Below are 20,670 nucleotides of genomic sequence, written 5' to 3'. Positions count from 1 at the left end.
AGATCACTATTTACTGGATACCAGCACATAAAAGTTAGAAGGAAGTGAGAGAGCCGATGAAGGTCGCTATGACAGGTATTCGCTTGCCGAGAGTGAGCACGTCAGAAATATACCTATAACGCACCTTTTTGAAAACGGAATTAAATGAGAAACTAACTCTGTAAAAGCAATCGATATGGGAACACTCAACTTCGTACAAAACTGCCAAAATTATGCTAAGGACTTGGAATACAAAAACTATAAACTTTATTTTATCACTCTCCAGGAAAGATTGCAAAATATTGGTTGGAGTACTAACGGGGCACTGCCTCACCCCATAGCAGGCAGCCAAAATGAGATTAGTCCAGAGCGAAGCGTGCAAAACATGCAACAAGGCGAATGATAAGGGTACTTTGAAACTGCTCTGCCACTGCCCTGCTCTTTGTAGGACTCAGCAATTGTGCATAGGATCAACATATTTTCTATCCTCGAAGGATATTGCTGGCAAAAGGTTGAACGGATTGTTACAACTCACGAAGACGTGCATTAAGAATTATATACATATATATAATTGGCGCATACACCCATTTTGGGTGTTTGGCCGAGCTCGTCCTCCCATTTGTGGTGTGCATCTTGATGGTGTTCCACAAATGGAGGGGCCTACAGCTTCAAGCCGTCTCCGAACGGCAGATATTTTTTATGAGGAATTTTTTCATGGCAGAAATACACTCGAAGGTTTGCCAATGCCTGCCGATGGGCGACCGCTATTAGAATTACGTAAAATAATAATGCAACTCCAAATACATAGCACCAGTAGCACAATGGACCCTAGAGATCTTAGTGAGATCTTTTTACAGATCAGCCAGCACTACCTAACCTAATCTAAACAAATTTGAAATTTTATAAATTTTCTTCCCTTCAGCATCAAAATGCCTTTCGATTGATACATAAATCTTTATACCTTAGAAATATAGTTTACCCGTAAAAGGGCCTTAAAGAAAACATGTTTGCCTGTTTATATACTCGTATAAGATGTTAAACATTCAAATTCAAATAAATCTATCAGTAAAAAAAAAATGCGATTAATCCGCTTAATAAGTTCAACTGCAACTTTTTCAAGCATCAGTCTTTGTAAATACATAATTTTTGTACATTTGCGTTCGTTTGCTGTGATGTTATGAAGGTTAGGCATTAATGCCTTGTATTAGAATGCAAATTATTCCTTTAGAACTACATGGGACTGCGTTCGGAACTCTAAAAATTTATTTGTTATGGTACGATGAGAACATATTTTTAAGAAAATTTGTGATACGTGTTAAGATTTATAGTAGTAATTATTTCTAAGGACTATATGATTTTGTGTTAAATTAATTTTAACTTGGAGCAAGTAAATAAAATGTTTACCATCATAATTTTAGATAGCAAACAAAGAAGTTTCAATATTTTCTGGGACTTAAAGAGCATATTTTCAGCACTGTAGATTTCACAAAAATTTAATTTGATAGAAATAATAAAAAGGTCACGAATGCGTTTTGTGGCGGTTGATGGAATTTTCAATTTTTTATCCGCATTAAGTCCCTATTATTTTATAACACGCGAGACTAACTATCAAATTAACTACAGAATTGCATTGGGTTGGGGAATAAGTTCATACCGTTTTTATTTTTATTTTACAACGACTTGTTTGCTGTTCAGCAAAGGGTAAGTATTCATTCGATAGAACTCTTTCTGCTCTAAAAAACTACAATATGTTAATCGTATTTTTCAGTTGTTTAATTTTTCATTAGTTTCGAGGCTTATAAATGGAAAAAAATCAACATTTTCGACACCTGCTCTTTTTTGCTTTTCATCGAGGTCAAAAAGCGGTCGAATCGGCCCGGGACAATTGCGACGTGTATGTAGAAGGTGTTATAGGAGAGTCTACAGCACGGAAATGGTTTGCAAAGTTCAAAAATAGCGACTTTGACGTCGACAACACGTCCCGCAGTGGAAGACTTTCTGAGTCCGACAAAGAGCATCTCAAACAAGTAGTGAATTGGCGCAAAAAATGAACTGCGATCATAAAACGATTCTCAATCGCCTTCATTCAATGAGATTTACCGAAAAATTGGGAGCCTGGGTGCCTCACGAGCACAACGAAAAAAACAAAGAAAGTCGCAATCGCAGCATCTCGCCCGTCATCGAGTAACACGCGGTCATAAACAGCGCTTTTGTACCCATCGTTACGGGAGATGGGAAATGGTGCCTATAAATCAATATGAAACAAAGAAAGGACTGGGTGGCTCCAGGCGATGCGCCGAAGCCGAGAGTCAAATCGGATCATCATCCAAAGAATTTGTTTGGTGGGACTGGGAGGGTATGGTGTACTGGGAGATGCTCGAAAAAAAGCCACGGTCAACAAGGAGCTCTACATTGCCCAGCTACCCCGCGTGAATGAGCCCGTTCGACTGAAAAGACCTGATCGACATGGTCAAACCTACTCCTTCACGATAACGCCAAGCCCCATGTCGCATAAGTCGTCAAAGCCGCACTCTAATAGCTCGAATGGGAGGTCCTTGAACATCCGCCGTATTCTCCGGACCTTGCACCGACCCGTTACCATCTTTTACGCTCCCTTTCAAACCATATGAAGGGCGTTACCTTCGATAACAAAGAGGTTCTTAAAAACTGGCTCAACAACTTCTTTGGCACCAGACCAGGCGATTTTTGGCGAAACGGCATCAATAAATTGGTCGAGAAGTGGGAAGAGGTAGTAAACAGCAACGATTAACTTAGTGATGTAAGTGTTTCGTTTTGTTTAAATAAAAGTCTTCGGTAAAAACGCTACGAACTTATACCCCAACCCAATATTTGCATGTTGGGTATTTAAAATAATAGCATCAAGAATTAAAATTTCAATTTCAATCGTATCACCGTCAGTATGTCTCACCAGTGTTACTGTCATATGACGTGTTGCCGCCAATCAGACTATAGGCGTTGTTGTTTTTGTTGTTATTGGATTGTGTTGGACACTTTATCACAGTGTTGTTGGATGAGGAGGCGGAGGTGGTGTAGTTATTATTCGAATTCGAATTTTGTTTACTCAGCGTCGCAGACTTATTGTTCGACTTTGTTGCAGCTGCGGCATTTGATTCATCCGCAGTAAAAGCACCTTCTGTGGTTGTGGTGGTGGTTGTGGCTATATTGCTGTTAATGGACGCTGTCGAGGTGGGACTTAGACCAGCAACACCGGCGGCACTAGAACTGGTATTACGTTGTTGATAACTTTGTTGCTGTTTACTATTATGGGCGGAATCTTTGCGGGGTTTGCTCTTATTATTACCACCAGGACCCCCACCACCAGCGCGCACAACATCTGCCAAACGGTTCTCATTGGACCAACCACCGCTGGCGCTGCTGTTATTGTTGTGGTGGTTGCTACCACCACCGACATTGGCTGTTACACCACCTACAGGCGCCGAGGAACTATTTGTTTGCTGTAAGGCATTAGAATGGCTTGAGCACTGATTGTGTTCTTGTAGTTGTGGTTGCTGATGCAGGTAGCCGGAGCTTGTCTTTTGCAGCTGCACATCATTGTTTCCACTTGCACTACCATCACTGCCGCCACCACCACCGCTACCGCCAAATGATTGCTGTTGCTGGTGTTGCTGCTGCTGCGATTGTTGGTGCTGTTGATGATGTGGAGTCAAATTGGCAGTTTGCTTATTGCTAGACGCGGAAACACTGTTGCTATTATTGCCACTACTATTTGACGATGCCGCACCAGAGGACGCTAACGAGGAGGATGCTGTTGACGATGAGGTCGCTTTTCATTTTGTGGATCATATGGAAATAAATTAGGAAACATTACATTTTTGATTAAAAAAGGTCAATGAACTTATTAAAGAACGGCCAAGTTTCACTGTCGCGTGTTTCAGTATTTCATTTAAGATCTACACCAAGGAGTAAGAAATGGCTAATACTTTGTGAAATAGTTATGGGCGAAATAACAAACCTGGCAGTGGTGGAAATGCGGCCGCTTCTAAATCGAACTGTGGGGGTTGTGGCGGCGGCACATGCTGTTGTATCTGCTGCTGGCCATGATGTCCGCCACTACGATCATTGCTGCGGTCGCCCATGCCATGACCACCATTCGCACCACCACCGCTTAACCCACCGGCACCACTCCCACCGCCACCGCCGACTTCGTGACGGTGATGGTGGTAATGATGCGTTGAGCCAGTGTGGTGCGATGACGAATGGTGGTGATGGTGCTGCTGTGATGTACCGCCGCCGCTATGGTGGTGATGATGTGATGCACCCGAATGCTGCGAGTGATGTCCCATGCCACCACCACTATTGTAGTGTGGATTATAATTATTGCCTTTGTAACCGCCCCGATGCTCGTCACGATGCGAATTGTAGCCAGTGCTTCCACCATGATGACCACCCTCAACACGCTGACTATGATGTCCACCGGCACTGCCGCCACTCGCCTGTGTTGAGAGTGCATTGCTATTATTAGATCCTAACGCAAGCGAAGTGCCAGAGTTGGACGATTGTTGTTGTTGCTGTTGCTGCTGTAGCTGTTGCGATTGATGGTGCGATGATGAGCCACCACCAATGTACGATTGCTGCTGCGAAGTAGAGGATTGAATGAATATTTTTGCTTTTTGCGTATTCACATTGTTTGTTGTGCTTGTTATTATTGATGAAGTTGTTGTTGTAGCAAAATTATTATTATGATTATTGTTAGTAGCATTAGTAGAAGTAGAAGTTTTAGTGGTAGTATTAGTGGTAGTATTGGTGGTGGTAGTACAAGAGGCAGAATTATTATTGCTAAATTTATTAATATTATTGTGATATTGGTTGTGGTGGAAGCTGTTTTGGAAGCTGTTAGACATTATTTGGGCTTGATTTGATTGGCTATGCTGCTGACTTTGGTGCTGATTTTGGCCATAATGCTTATGTTGGTTTTGGTTAAGGCTTTGGCTTTGGCTTAGTTCAGTTTTCGCATACGAGTTACGATTTGGACTCGGATTCGGGCTCTGATTTGAATTCGTGCTCAGATTCTGATTGGGACTTGCAATTACATTTAAATTTGAATTGAGATTATGGTTTGAATTCGCCGCGCTATAGCTATTGATGGCAGTGATGACGGTAGTGGTGGTGGTGGTAGTGGTGGTGATGGTGGGGTTGCTAGTAAATGACTGCAAGCCGCCGCCATGCTGCCCTCCTCCTTCCCCACCGCCAACTCCTCCTGCTCCTCCTCCAGTTTCAATGCCGCTCGTATTATCTAAGCATCCAATGTTGCTACCATTGCCTACATCGAATTCTACACCCATGTCGCTTCCACCAACTCCAACTCCACCACCCACCCCAACAACATTGTGCACGAAAGTGCTATAAGGCGTATAAAATGTCGTTATACTGACCCCACCGCTTACTCCACCGCCACCGCCAAGTCGAGTGCTTGGCGAATATGTCATAACGCTACCGTCGTCGTCACGTCTCCGACGCCGATGCCGCGGCTGCGTCCAATGCGCTGGCGGCTCCTTTCCCACCATACTGACACCGACAGATGACGACGTCGCCAACGACGATGTCGAACTTGACAAGTTACTTCTATTGTGCTGTTGCTGTTGTTGATGGGGATGCACAGACTGTTGCTGCTGCTGGGAATGCTGTAGCATCTCACCGCCAGCACCGATAACTATAACACCACCATCGTCTTGCAGCTCGGCAACATGCTGGTTGTGCAAATGTTGTTGCTGCTGCTGTTGCTGTTGATGGTGCGTTTGATGGTGGTGCTGTTGCTGCACCGACACCGTCGGCGTAGCGTGTGAATAGGAAGAATGTTGTATTGTTCCTGTTGCTGCGGCGGCTACTGCTGCAGTTGAGGAAGGCATTTGGTAGTGAGCTTGTTGTAAATGAGTGGCACCAGCAACTGCATTCGATTGTTGCTGTTGCTGGGATTGCAGTTGCACTGACGACGTGTGATGGTGAGACGACGAGGTGCCTGATTGTGTTTGCGTGCTGTAGTGTATGTGAGTTGACATACCGCCGCCGTATGACTTTTCCATTGACGATTTTGATATACCACCTGAGTTGAAGGGAAATTTTTAAAAATGGCTACTTCAACGCAAGTCGAAAAATCGAGACTTACCTCCACTACTTTTCATACTGCTGTAATGTCTTGTGGAATTAGTATTTTGAGGCTGTTGCTGTGATTGCTGTGGCTGTTGTTGCTGCTGCTGCGGTTGCACTTGACTTGAAGCCGTCTGTTGCTGTGCCATTTGATGCTGAGGCTGTTGATTTTGCGACTGCTGCGACTGTTGCTGTTGTTGGTGTGGGTCAATTATAGTTGGTACCACACTTACTAAGCTACCAACGACATTGCCAAGCGTTGCAATCATACCCGGCAAGGGCTGGTTTTGTTGTTGTTGTTGTTGCATCTGTTGCTGTGCATTATTGCTCCGCATTTTGCTGCGACCACCACCACCAGCACTGCTTGTGTTGCTACGATGGCTGTTGTAGCGACCACCGCCGCTTTGTCCCTTTGACGTCGTTGTCAAGGGAGCAGCGGCTTGCTGTGGCGCACTGGTCGCATAAGCAGCTGGCACAGTCGCTTGAGGTGCCAAACCGTTAGCGGCGAACACATTTCCTATCTCGTAAAAATTTTGACCGTGTGCTGTGGTAGCGGCGGCTGCTACAGCGGCAGCAGCCGCCGGTGGCCACGGTGTAGTGGCGACGAGACCCGGATAAAACGGCTGCTGCTGGAATGGCTGGAAGTATGATTCAAAAAGAAAATAGTAAAATTGTGTTACGCAATCGAAGCAAATACAATGATGAAAGAGATAAAAAAAACTTACAAAAAGATGCACTGGCGCATTATAAGGTACAGACGCCTGCGTCATTGCTGCGCCATTGGTTGCGTATAGGAAGCGTTGCGGTGCGGCACTGTATGCAACTGTTGCTGCGGCATTCGGATCATACACTGCAGCTGGGGGAGAGGTCAAACGAAAGCCATTCTTTATGCCCGGTGGAACCGCAGCGATAGGAAGCCGCGTCATGAAAGGTTTCGCCTTCATTCTAGCCATAACGGGTTTACCCTATGGGAAATTTAGATATAAAAAGGTATAGAAGGTTATTCGCTTAAAAAACTCTTAATGAGCGCAATATTTAAATCTACACAGGTCTAACGCCTTTTTTTATATGAGATATGGTTTCCGCTAAACTGGATTTTGCAATCAAAAAGTGCTCAACACTACAATTGGAAATATTGGGACGTAAAAATATAAAAAAACATGTCGTTATGGATTTTTACCATTCCTATTCCAAAAATCTAGAAACTTCAAATTATAAGCAAATTAAAGCTTGAGTCTTACTCTATAACAACCAGCAGAAAATAAGCAACTTTGAATAAAATGGAGTTATCGCTTTAAAGCCCAGTAAATACGATCGAATTGCAAATTATTGCGCTAAGCTCATAAAAATTAGGTACTACTTGGGTGTTTTTGGGATCGCTGACATCGCGCATTTATAAATTTTACATTTTACAAAGCCCAAAAATTAAAATGTTGAGCTTACAACTTCTCAAACTTCTCACTTTTGGACTACATGTTATTGTAGTTGTTGTAGCAGCATAAACATTCCCTATATATGCACAGGAATGCTGCTGAAGTTACAGTCGTTGACTGAATATAAATCCGGGTCGTTCCGATAACGTAGAACCGACCGTCGTGGACTACTTAGCCGTGCTGGGCGCGCAAAAACATATCGGAAACCATTTCCATATAAAACAAAAACGACTTAATTTTGTAAACCTGTGTTACCTAATCCTTGTACCCACCTGGAACAGTACAACGTCTTCTCTCAAGTATCTAAAAGCCGCTTGGGCATCCTCGTCAGACTCAAATGTAATATACCAGGAATTATTGCCCGCAAATTCACAAGAAATTACACGTGGGCAACTTTCATTATCAAAAATTTTCTGAAACAAAATTCGTGTTAATATTGATAAGTTTCAGCAAAAATGTTTTCATGCTGTCAATAAATGTTTTTTACAATATTCACCTTGACTTCTTCCAATGGAGTTTTATCAGATATTTCTCTCAAGATGATTACGCAACGTTTATGATTTGGCCGCACACGCAACCCATCCTCGTCTACTTGCACATTTGGCGACTCCCTTAGCACTTCAGTAATCAACTTAATATCCTTTGTGAGCTTCTTAACGAGATTGAAATTGGCTACGGTGATAATGGGAACATATTGGTCGCTGTCCATTTGAGTCAACAGGTATGTATCGTTTGCTAAATTTTCTCTACATTGGGAGATAAGATATTTAAGGTATATACTTTTTATGTCACATGATTCCAGACGTCAAAAAGTGGTGCATTTACAACACGATTAATGGTCATTATTCCATCAAAATATTTACCTTGAAAAATAGTAGTCTAATTGCGTTGAGAGCATCTGCTTGAGCTGGTCCAGCGGTATGCCAGAACTTTCCACTGTATTGGCCGTATGATTGTTGCTACTGGTAATAATAGTTTGCTGTTGCTGTTGTTGATGTTGTGAATGCGCCTGATGCTGCTGTTGTGCCACCACTTGTTGATGCTGATGCGGTCCATTAGCTACAACCACATGATGCTGCGCAAGGGATTGATGTGCGCCCGCCGATGTAGGCGTGCCCGCTATAGCATCCACAGTTATTAAATTCGTTCCTGCCGCCACACCAGTGGGCAGCTCCTCTTGTTGCCCATAGCAAACGGTCGTGCCGTCTTGCGCGATTGTGCCATTCATGACGGCGGCTGCGTACTCGGCACTATCAATCGTTGTGACAGTTGTACCGCCAGTAGCTACTTGAGCCATTGCCTGTGGCTGATGAGCGTATTGCAAATGTGCGGTTTGATGCGCGGCAGCTGGCACCGTTTGTAGTGTTGCAGCAGCAGTGGGAGGTTGCTGTGTGTGCGGAGCTACTGCGGCAGCGGCTGCAACAGCGGCGACAGCTGCACTATGTGTGTGTGTGTGCGCGTGTGGATGGGTGTGTGGTATAAGCTGTTGATGCTGGTGTTGGTGCTGATGTTGTGTGGGCGGTGCAGGGGCGGCTACTTGCAAGGCTTGTGGATGGGGCGGTTGCGGAGCTGTGGTCGCTATCAATGGGATGTGTGTTGCTGTTGGAGCTGCTAATTGTGTTGTCGGGCCGTACAAATTGGTCGTTGCTAGCATAGCCGTCTCAACGGGTACATGGGCATATAATGTGTTTGCAACAGGTGGTTGTAACTTCACTGCATCCCCATTCATATACACATAACCGCCTGCTGAAGGAAGAAAAAAAATTAATTAAACGAAAAAATTACTTAAAAGTCTTCAATAAATTATTTGTTTTGTGTTTGCATTTAGTATTAGCAGAAGCGAGCGTTTAAGTAGTTTGTTGTTGATTTAAATTGCGAGTGAGAACATAAAATGAAATAATGAAATTAAAAAGCAGTTTATAAAAATCGAATTCCCGGGAGATCAGTAACTTAAAATGCAAAAGGAAAACGCAATGTCCTTATTGATCACTAGGAAATACGGGTATCAAAGCTTAATACATAGACGATTGCATTCTGTCCTCACATTGCAGTAACAGCACAAAACACTCCATTTCTGCATTCAGTGCAGCCTAGGGTACAACAATAGCAGTGGCATCCCAGCACAAAACTGCTAGAAGCCGACCAACATTTCAAACATATCGGAAAAAACTGCTTGAGCTCAATGACGAGATATGAACATCATTTGAACGGCATTAATCGAACCAGATTGCGTCTCATAAAGACACAGGGATGTGTATTCTACGTACTGTAGTAGCTAGGGCTTCACTGTTGTTTCAACGATTTAACCCTAGCCACCACCTTTTGCGAAGGAAGAATTTTAGCTGCTACGTAAGTCGCGCGGAACCATTACTGTTAAAGCAACAACAACAACGCGCGGAACGACCCGGATTTATAACCGACCAAGGACTGTCACTTTAGCAGCGTTCCCCGTATATGTATGGGGAATGTTTAGGCTGTTACAACAACAACAATCCGCTCTACACTTCTAGACCCGCAGCTAGACTCCTAATTATACAAGATCTGAAACCAAGGCAAGCTTCTCCCTCATTCCCATGGCAGCCGGTTCTACGTTACCGAAATGACTCGAGTTTTTCCCGACCAAGGGCTGCCGCCCCAGTAAACTAGCCCTGTCTAGTGAATAGTATATCTCTCTTAAAATAAAAATATTCACATCTTTGATCGGATACGAATCCGATTGGTTCCTGAAACTACATCCTCCCAACGATTACTGGAAACATCTTTTCGGAAGTTGTATAGTACCTACTCTGAATGGTCGAAATCATAAATATTGGAGACCGAGCCACGTATTGACATCAAAATGTGTCGAAAAAAGTTTGTAAACCTAAAGTAATTGGCTGATATCAGCCAATAAATGATAAAGTTATAGCAGCAAATAAGTCTTACATTTCTAATTTGAAGCTGCTTAAGTCTAAATTATTGTCTCGCGAGCAAAAGTTAAGGATATATAAAACCTTTATCCGCCCCATGCTTACCTATGGCTGCGAACTATGAACGCTAAAAACTACTGACATTAATCAGCTAATGGTATTTCAAAGAAAAATATTGCGAAAAATATATGGACCTATCGAATTAGATATAATCCTGAGTTGGAACTATTAGCAAAAAATGAAACTGTAATAGGATTTTTTAAATTCTCAGAGGATAAGATTACTCGGGCACATGTTTAGAATGTCCAAAGAGAGAACAACTCGAAACGCAGTTGAATTACGCCGTTTTGGGGGCCAAAGAAGAGGGCGCCCCAAAAAGATATGACTCGAAGGCGTAAAAGTTGACCTTGAAAAGCTGCGGCTGCGTGGCGGCGGTGGAAGGAGGTAGCCTTATATAAAGACAAAGGCCCCAAGGTTGTGAATGAAGCAATGGTTCACCATGGACTGTGATGCTAAGAAGAAGAAGCAACTTTAATTAATACTCTACCATTTGTTAACACTGTCGACTGGGTTATATAACCCAGTATAGTCTATTTTCCTATTTTTAATTCTCTAACACACAAATAAATCACTTTATGATGTTAAAATATTCGCAATGTCTTTCATATTACATTTTTTTCGTTAACTTTTATAAAAATAACATAGTTAGACAACATCTAGTATTTTTCTGTGTTCCTTTATGCCTCATCTTTAATTTATCACCCTGTTGTTGCATGCATAAGGAATGCTGTTGTTCTAACAGTCCTTGGTCTGATATAAAACGGGGCCGTTCCAGTAACGTAGACCAGACTGGTTTGTTTATTAATGGATGGAAGATGACCTCAATCACTCCAGTTTTCAAATCACAGGATATAAAAATGAAGTCTCAAATTACAGGCCCATTTCTAAACTGTCTGTCGAAGCTTCTCGAAAAAGTCGTTAAAGAAAAATTGTTTATTGCAGATAGTTAAAAATATATTTAATCGCACCAACAGGGATTCGCTGCTGCTCGATCTGCGCTTACTAATTGAGCATCTTTTTCTGAGTTCTACGTATCATCTTTTAAATAGGGTTTTTTACGCTGACAACGTTTCACATTTAAAATTGCTCCATAAACTAGAGAATGCACTCGTTTTCAATTAGATTATTTAGATTATATTAGATTTTCCAATAGTTTAAGTTTTAACTTTAATAGTGTGCCAGCATTTACCCCTCCTCTTGCTTCAATTCGAAGAGCATTACTCGAATTTAATGCCATTATAAAGGGATTATAGACATATATATATAATTGTCACCTTACACCCTTTGTTGGGTGTTTGGCCGAGCTCCTATTTGTGGTGTTCGTCTTGACGTTTTCCACAAATAGAGGGGCGTACAGTTTAATGCCGCCTCCGAACCGTACATGGTTTTTATCAAGGGATTTTTTATGCCAGAAATACACTCGGAGGTTTGTCATTGCCTACCGAGTCGCGACCGCTATTAGAAAAAACTTATTGTTGTTGTTTTAACACTAATAGAAGCCCCGTCAGTGTAGGGTATATCACCGGTCGTCTTCGTCTGGCTCAACTAAAGGTAGGCCCAAGAAACATGCTGTTTCGACGGGTTGAGTCCAGAGGGAGAGGGGTGTTAAATGAGTAGGTTTGTGAAGAGGTGGTTAGTGTCGTGCGGAGTATCTTCACATGCCGGACATATGTTTGGTATGTCGGGGCAATTCTGGATAAGTAGGAGTTTAACCTGCTACAATATCCAGAACGTAGTTACGCCAGTGTTACTCTTGTCTAACGGGGAAGCTGGAGCTCTTCATCTGCAATAGGTGGTGGTTGGTCTGCGAGCTTAAGAAGGTGGTGACGGTCTCCCGGTGAATATCGGTTTATTGACTGTCTAAAACTTGTTCTATCATTTTGGTGTTTCATGCACAAGGACTCGAGCCTGCGTATTTCCGAATAGTAGCAATGCATCAGCCCATTCAGCTACGGCGGCCGCCGTGGGGTTCGATATAGGTTTTTCTTGACCCAATAATACTTTCAAATTGTCTCTTAAACATTACTTCTCATAGCATTTTGTCTTCTATTTTCCATTGTTAGTCATGAAGTATATTTCTTGTACGTTATCTCCGCAAAATATTGTACTATAGCCTGTAAGATTTTAATATAATACGTTGAAGTAATTGAATTGAACTACTTTTCTCCCCTCTGTTACTTATTTCGATTTATCTACAAAATATGGTATAATTAATATATTCGCAATATAAATCAAGAGCGTAACAAGTATCGTGTGCCTATCACAGAAATATCCAAAAAAGTTGTTACGGGTTAGGTTTGGTTGAAATGGTTGTCCGTTAGGGCGGGTCGATTTAAAAATCGCTCATTGCTCTGTGAAAATCGTATTCTAGGGATCAAAATAAGAAACTTTGCCGAAGGAACCATACCTCTAAAACGAATTCCGATGTCCCCCAATTTGGGTCGAACGAAAAATCCCACTTTGACCTATTTAGAGTGCTCCAATCGAGTCCAAATGTATGACCGACCCCCACTAACTTTGGGCGGCCGATCCACCCATGCCAGTTGCACACCCCCTGGAACTCCCCTGGGGGATTCCCCATACAATCATTTCAAAATATCACCATTTTTGGCCTTTACATCAGAAAAGAAACTTTTTAGACCCAAATTGGGGGACATGTATTCGTTTTAGAGGTATGGTTCCTTCGGCAAAGTTTCTTATTTTGATCCCTAGAATATGATTTTCATAGAGCAATGGGCGATTTTTTTGCCTCCCCACAAAAGACACTAAAAGTTCGACCCAAATTGGGGGACATCAGAATTCGTTTTAGAGGTATGGTTCCTTCGGCAAAGTTTCTTATTTTGATCCCTAGAATATGATTTTCATAGAGCAATGGGCGATTTTTTTGCCTCCCCACAAATCGACCCGGCCTATTGTCCATAGAGAGAGACCACTTGGACGAAAATCTAAAAAAAATCATCCTTTGTGATACCATTGTAAAGGCGATAAGAAGGCTGGGAAAAAAGGAAGGAGGACGAGGGGATGTGTATTTGTTGAAGACAATCGAACGATGACTTATTTATAGCGGTGTTAACCGCTTCGTGCTACTTATGAAATTCATCAGGTTTTTAATATCAATTCTTGTTATATCAGCAGTCGTGGCAAAGAGATGAGAGCCAAGCTGCTTTATTCTGGTTGTTACGGGACAAATATAAATGTTGTTTATTATTACAATATATATATTGTTTTCTTAATAAATTGAAACTGAAATCGTTGCTATGTAGGGGAGCGAAAAAATCGAATATTACAATTAAAGCAGATTGAACCAAAAAGCCATAGAAGACAGCAAAGAGCACAGAACAACCTAAATTTCACAAAAGTCAAATTAATAGATTTCGTTTACAAAAAGTGTAATCAATCGTATACTTTCGGGATCAGGCATGTGTTTTTATGAGAGATAATTATTCCAGTCTAAAATATTTCCAACTCAAAATAAATGTTTCGCTCACATCGAGCTGTCACTCTGCTCTTTTTGATCACATAATTTTGGTTACTGAACAAGGCGCATTCCTTAAAGGTAGTGCCACTTGGCCAACAACAATGTTTTGTACATTTGATTGTCACGGCAAGCTAGAGAGCGAATAATGAATTCGTCCTGTTTCATTCTGTGCTGACAGCCACATGGACACGGCGAAAAAAACAACAAATTTGCCATACCACCTTTAACAGATTCGGCTTGGTGACTGAACAATTTTTCAGTTAGTGAAATACTTAAATTTTTCGACATTTTAAGATATTTGTAAATTTTTCATACCATTTTTTGATTATTTTATTTTACAAGCTACAAATCTGATTGTCTATGAGTTAGTGTGGTTCCAAAAAATAACATGCAGTCAAAAACTGAGTGTTAATGCGCAAGTGTATATAAAGCACCGTCCGAAGCGAATCTAGCCTTCCTTACTTGTATTGCATTAACTCTATTATCTGACATGACAAATCGACAAGCAAATAATGAACAAAGGCCACGTATTCGTAACAAACGTTTTACGGCGCAATACAACCTTACGATGAAGACAAAGGTTGCAAAAAAAAAGGCGAAAACTATGTGCGGAACAACTCGGCGACACTGCAATAAAATGGAATACCGAAAACCAAATATTCAAAAGAATCATTATACTGCAGAGTACCAAGAGATCACTCTAGAAATAGGAGATGTAGTTCATACAAACTATATTTTGAGGTTCAAAATATCTTGGGAAGTGAAATTTATTTGATTTTTTTTTTGTAACTATCGAATATGATAAAAAAAAATTAATTATCTATTACGGCCTCAAAACCTAAATTATACAATTACATACATATATAAAATATAGTCGTTCAGCCATATTCCTAGATATTTCAAGTTACTGACTCTTTCTATTGTTTTATTTCTTTTGGTTTATCTAAGATTTCATTAGTTTCTATTAGTCGATAATAAATTTGATTTTATCAATATTAATACGAGCATTATATAGCCTAAAGTCTTTGCTGTAGAATAGAAACTGCTACGACGGCCTTCATGAAGACTAGTAAAATACTGCCACGCCGGGACGTAGCATTTATATTAAAGACACGATTTTTTAAATGCTACGTATGGTCGACACTTTTATTTGGATGTGATGAAGCCTGGACATTAGACATAGCATACACTGACTAGAAGCCTTTGAAATGTGGTGGTATAGAAGAATTATGTGAATAATTTGAACTGACACAGTGATAAATATAATGCAAACTTCAAGGCGCATGCTTTCGGAGATAAAAAGAAAAGTCACTTATTTCGGGCATATACGACATTTTACAACTGCTGATACAAGGAAAAATTGAGGAAGACAGCGGAATTGGCAGGAAAAAAATTACGTGGCTTAACAACATCCTAGAGTGGGCAGATCTCAAATGAATTGGCGAACTAACAGAGGCAGCGAGAAACAAACACAAATTTGAAATACGCTGCAGTTATCTGGACATTTTTTAACACTATTCATATAAATCGATTGGGAGAGTCTTGAAAATAATCCTACGTTTTGCTTTGCACTCCAATATTTTTCTGAACCGATTCCATCTTATAACTTTCGTTGCTAATGAATTGGATTATTATCATTAAATAACAGACGATATCTTTTATCTTTTTCATTTCTTCGCGACATACTTTCGGACGAAATTGAGCCAATTAATAGAGCTTTCTCAGGGTTCAATTATTTCTCGAATTTTTTAGTGCTAGACTTATCGAATTCAAAATCAATACTCTTTAATAGATTGAAGAACTATTTATTGTGTAATAAGTTAGCAATTTGGAATTTACCCTTAAGCGCATTATACTACAAAAAATGTACATACATATCTTGTAATTTACCTAAAAATAAAAAAAAAATAAAAGGATATAAAAAAATATAAAAAAACGTTAAAAAAAATTTAAAAAAATTAAAAAAAAAATTTTTTTTTAATTAAAAAAAAAACAAAATATTAAAATAATACACGAGTATAAAATTTTTTTTAAATATACAATATAAAAAAAATAAAATTAAAAAAAAAATAAAAAAAAAAAAAAATAAATAAAAAGAAATTAATTAATAAATAAATAAAAAAAATAAAAAAATTCAATTTTTATTTGAAGTCAGAGCAAGAAATTTTTACTAAGCAAAACTAACTACGGCTGTATAAAAGTGAATTGTCTTTATAACCATAAATATATGAATGCCTAGGTTCCCTTGTTTGGCAGGTAATACGAATTCTCAATAGCTTTCAGAGCATTGCCTTGCATAACCCCAAAGTAATAAATGACTGCGCAAACAGGCGAGGTACAGGAAAAAAACATTGTTGCCATGCGAAGTGACGATCCCAAATTAATGGCACTCTGCACCATTTAAAAACGTATGCCTCTTTCTATACTCTGAGGAACAACAGCAAACAAGGAACAGCATAACAAATTAAAACAAAAACGACTTAATTAAATTTTAAACGTTTCAAAAATATCTTGACCTAAGACTGTTACAGTTAAATAATTATTTTAAGCATATGATAAAGCAGAGAAAAAATTTCAAAAATTAAATGATCGAAAATGCGTAAAAAAAATATTCATAATGCGCCAACTGGAAAATTAAAAAAGTAATAGAAAAAAAAATTCCCATTTTCCACATATGAAAAGCCTCAAGATGGCCTTCAGTTGTATACACAGTGCTATCTCCGTAATGCAGACACATCTCCAATCCGGACATTGCTACAAACCGGACAATTTACATTTTTTCCTTTATACTTCGAAAACTAAATCGAATAATGCGCATTTTCGCTCTTTTTAGTGTATTTGCTAAATAACGGCATTTTTGTAAATAATTTTACATAGGTAATTTGTTCATGTTCATTAATATACGAATTTATTATTTTGCTAGTCACGGCGAATTTATAGAAAGTGGCTTCGCTAGACCAACATTTGCATGCATTTTATTTTCGCATTTTAGCAGTTTGATTGTCAAAATTTCAATGAGAATGTAAACAATCAAATAAGGCAACAACAAAGACGTAATGCAATTTGATATTCAAACCAGCAAAACGGAAGAAAACAACAAATCACTTTCTATAGCGAAGTCACCTTGCGTGGATTCGCCTTTTTACTATTTGTCATAACAGGCGGACATGAAATTAGTGATGGCGTATAATTATACATATGTATGTACCAAAATATGAATAAAAAAAAGTGGTATGCAGTCACATAAAAAAAAAACTATAAATGGAATAAACTTGTCTTACATTATTTTATATTTATATTTTTTTATTTTATAAAACTTTATGAACGATAAATTTCTTCCACAAAACTACAATATGTTCATCTTCATACTGTTATTCATAATACTGTCATCTATAATACGAACACTCCAGTAATCCGCACGGCGTCGGTATTCTGGCTGTCCGGATTACCAAGATAGCACTGTACCTTTGTTTTGAGATGAAAGAGTAACATAAAAATACTATAAGGCAGTCTTTGGAAAAATCATTAATGAATGCTGTGCATAAATGTAAACAGCCAATACAAACCCCATAGGTATTCCATTTTGTGCGATGCTTGCTAACACTTTTACTTTATTGCTGTACCGTTGCTTCGGGGCTGACCGTGTATACGCACGCACTTACGCACTAAACGTACGTTTAAGTGCGCGCTTTATAAATTTTTAAATTCAATATATTCACTTATATATCTATTTATTTTTATTCCCATTCAAAACGTTTCGTTATTTTTTATTTATACTCGTTGCTTTTGAAATTTTCCTTCAATTCATCCTCATTGAGGCGGACGACGGACAGCCACCGCCTTCGTCGTGCTGTCGGCGTCCAACTTTTCTTTTTCTCTTTAGTCGTTATTTTAACCTTTTCCACTTGATCCGCAGAAATTTGGCGTCAACGTCGCAATGCAAACGCCGCTGTTGGGGCTATAGCAGTCAAAACGCTGCCACCGCAATCGCAAGCGTTTTGCTGCGTCGACTGAATGACTTAATTCTAGTTCTCTTTTGTGCAATCGCCTATCTCTCTTCTCGCCTGTACTTTAATTTTGTCGCCTTTACCAAACTTTTGTCCTCTTTTCTCTACGTGGTATCTTTCGTAGTCTCTTCTTTTACTCGTTACGGTAATGCTGATTTCGACGTAGTGTATTGTCTTCAATTTTTCTCCTATTCATGTTACTTTACCTAATTATTATTTTAATTTGTCTTAATTTTTTCACAACATGCACTTTAGCCAAAAGCATTCAATGCGAAAAATTTAGAGCAATCTTATATTGAGCTGTAGCCGAATATTTTCATTTTTCCTATATACAAAATTTCTTTTCTTCTCTACATGGCCTTTCTGTGGTGTAGCTACCACTTTTTTCACTTCACCAATTCAGATTTCAATCGAATGCCCATACGTTTTTTCGCATGAATTACAACACAATTCTTTTATCGTTTTATGACATTTATATGTGAATTCACTTCGCTAACAACTCCGCACGATTTTCACGTGAAATATTTTATTTATTTCTGCCACAAGTTAGCGAATAAAATTTTTTGACATATCATTAAATAAGTCAGTCGCCGTTTAACAACTTTCGCCTCGTTTCAATCATCACATATTCCCCGGAACATTTGGCACGGAACAGCCAAACAGCGAAAAACGAAAAGCAGCTTTACAAATCCTGCTGCGGCATATTGAAATTGAAATAAATTAGGGTTGCCAGTGTCGCATTTCCAAAACATGTGCATATTGTAAACAGGGTTGCATGGAAGTAGACCTACAGCATACATAAATAGATTGGCATTTCGGGGAAAACCCCTACTTTACAGAACTTATAAACTGAAAGAGTTTACAAAATGCTGGTTGTTGTTAATGGGAGATCTGATTGCATTAAATACACAAGCAAACTAAATTATTCACCAACACAATTAACTGAATCTTGAAAAAAAGTTGATACAGAGCAAAATAAGATTGTAGACTAAAAAAATGCTGTATTCTTAATAACTAACAGAAAATATAAGGCTCGATATATGATCATGTTGGCAAAAGTATAATTTTTTGTTGTCTAGTGATAACATCATTTAAGCTTTCACATTGAGTAAACGAGGTTTTTAGATACTCTTCCATTCAAGACGGTGGCACTGATTTTGCGCATTGGTGTTTTGAATGTCAAAGTGACCTGCTTTGCTTCCTTGTTGTTGATTTGTTCGATTGTTTGTCAAGGAAATTTTACTAATCAAAACAAAATGCTTGTAAATGTTTTTATTCCTCTAGTGCCACTACCTTTAATAGATTCGCCTTATTAAACAGGTAGGAACTGAAAATTGGAATTTTGATATTTTTATATATTTATTTGGTATCGAAATTGTCATATTTAATTTAAATTACTCTAATTTGTCAATTTTTGTTTATAGAATTTGACATTCTAGTGAACAAAAGGAAAAAGAAAGTACATTGCTATTGTAGGTAGTTTTGCGCCTCTGTTCAATGCTCACTGGTTCCAACTTATTTCCATTGGCGTTTCTGGCAAATTTATACATACTTGAAATTCCACTATCACACATATTGGGTAATTTAGTATTTTTAATATTTCTTTACATTCGTCATTGCGTGCTCTAAAGCCAACTTTAAACGTCTTCTATTCTTTTAAAGTATTCTACTTTACTGCATTAAGAATGTGAGTAAAAGATTTTAAAATAATAAATAGTTTTGAAGACCTCTGTAAGCTAAAATCAGTACATTGAAGTTGCACAAAAATAAATCTTCAACCGATGGTATAGGATACTAAAAGTACTTCTTAAATTTAGTGAAAAAATCAACGGTTACAAGAGTGGATGGGTATGCTTCATGAAGGCATAAAGCTACAATTAGTGGTGCTGTAGCCATAATGCCATAGCCCTAACCATAGCCGTAACATTATAGCATTTGTCATGCCGTAATCATAAACAGGATTCGCATTTTACAACACTTGCATTTCGCCATAAAAACACGGAAAATTTTCCACCAAGTAAATTTTTGGTCATTCATTTCCAATATTAAAATTTTTATCGCAATTATCAAAGCAAATGTCAAGTATTTCACAGCTGTTTACGGTTACGGGGAAAACCCAAAATTGAATAGATACATACGGCTATGGTTACCTATAATCGTTTATAGCGATGTCTATATGTTTGATCAGAGCAGCTGATTGCTATGGTTACGGTTAGGGTTACGGCTAAGGTACAGCACCACTAATTGCAGCTTAAGGCAGACATATTTTAAGTTCACAAGATTTGAAAAGTAGCTAGAATACAATGTTAAGGTATGAGAAACGTATTATTAAAGATCTTGTATACTCTACTCGCATGGCAACGTGCGCACAAGAGCGAAGATAGAAGAGGTAGTTTCAGTACCTAAAAATTACTTAAAATTAATAGGACACATATTTGCCATCATTTCCTTTTGGTTGTTAAATCCAGCATTGGGATGCGCCGTTCAGGTATGTAACAGGGCGATTTTAAATATTCGCCTTAGATATGTACAAGGTTTGTATTTAGTACAAATACATAATACAATTTTAGGATTGACAACTCAGGGGGGCTCTTCTGTAAGGGACTATAATCTACAATAAATACGAATTCAAATTTGAAAGAAAATATTTTCAAATGAATTAACAACTTTTGCCTCCA

The 20,670-nt window shown here is 39.0% G+C and overlaps 1 protein-coding gene across 7 annotated transcripts in view; it reads right to left on the bottom strand.

Moving 5' to 3' along the window:
* The window catches only part of LOC128861290 (la-related protein Larp4B), a 38,357-nt gene that overhangs the window by 12,568 nt on the left and 5,119 nt on the right, over nt 1-20,670 (bottom strand). For 3 of the 7 annotated variants that reach the window (XM_054099320.1, XM_054099322.1, XM_054099321.1), the window contains 8 exons: nt 8,402-9,284; nt 8,035-8,284; nt 7,811-7,951; nt 6,831-7,070; nt 6,125-6,743; nt 5,394-6,061; nt 3,974-4,595; nt 2,909-3,784 (listed from right to left, as the gene is read on the bottom strand). In XM_054099320.1, coding sequence (XP_053955295.1) covers nt 2,909-3,784; nt 3,974-4,595; nt 5,394-6,061; nt 6,125-6,743; nt 6,831-7,070; nt 7,811-7,951; nt 8,035-8,284; nt 8,402-9,284 — 4,299 coding nt within the window. Of the gene's footprint in view, nt 1-2,908; nt 3,785-3,973; nt 4,596-5,393; nt 6,062-6,124; nt 6,744-6,830; nt 7,071-7,810; nt 7,952-8,034; nt 8,285-8,401; nt 9,285-17,551; nt 18,633-20,670 lie in introns of those variants that run through there. The other 4 variants (XM_054099317.1, XM_054099318.1, XM_054099319.1 and 1 more) reach the window with 4 other exon arrangements.

Source organism: Anastrepha ludens, chromosome 4 (assembly GCF_028408465.1).
Source record: "Anastrepha ludens isolate Willacy chromosome 4, idAnaLude1.1, whole genome shotgun sequence".
Lineage (NCBI taxonomy): Eukaryota > Metazoa > Arthropoda > Insecta > Diptera > Tephritidae > Anastrepha > Anastrepha ludens.
The sequence above is the reverse complement of the archived record's forward strand: the minus strand, read 5'-3'. Positions and strand labels throughout refer to the sequence as shown.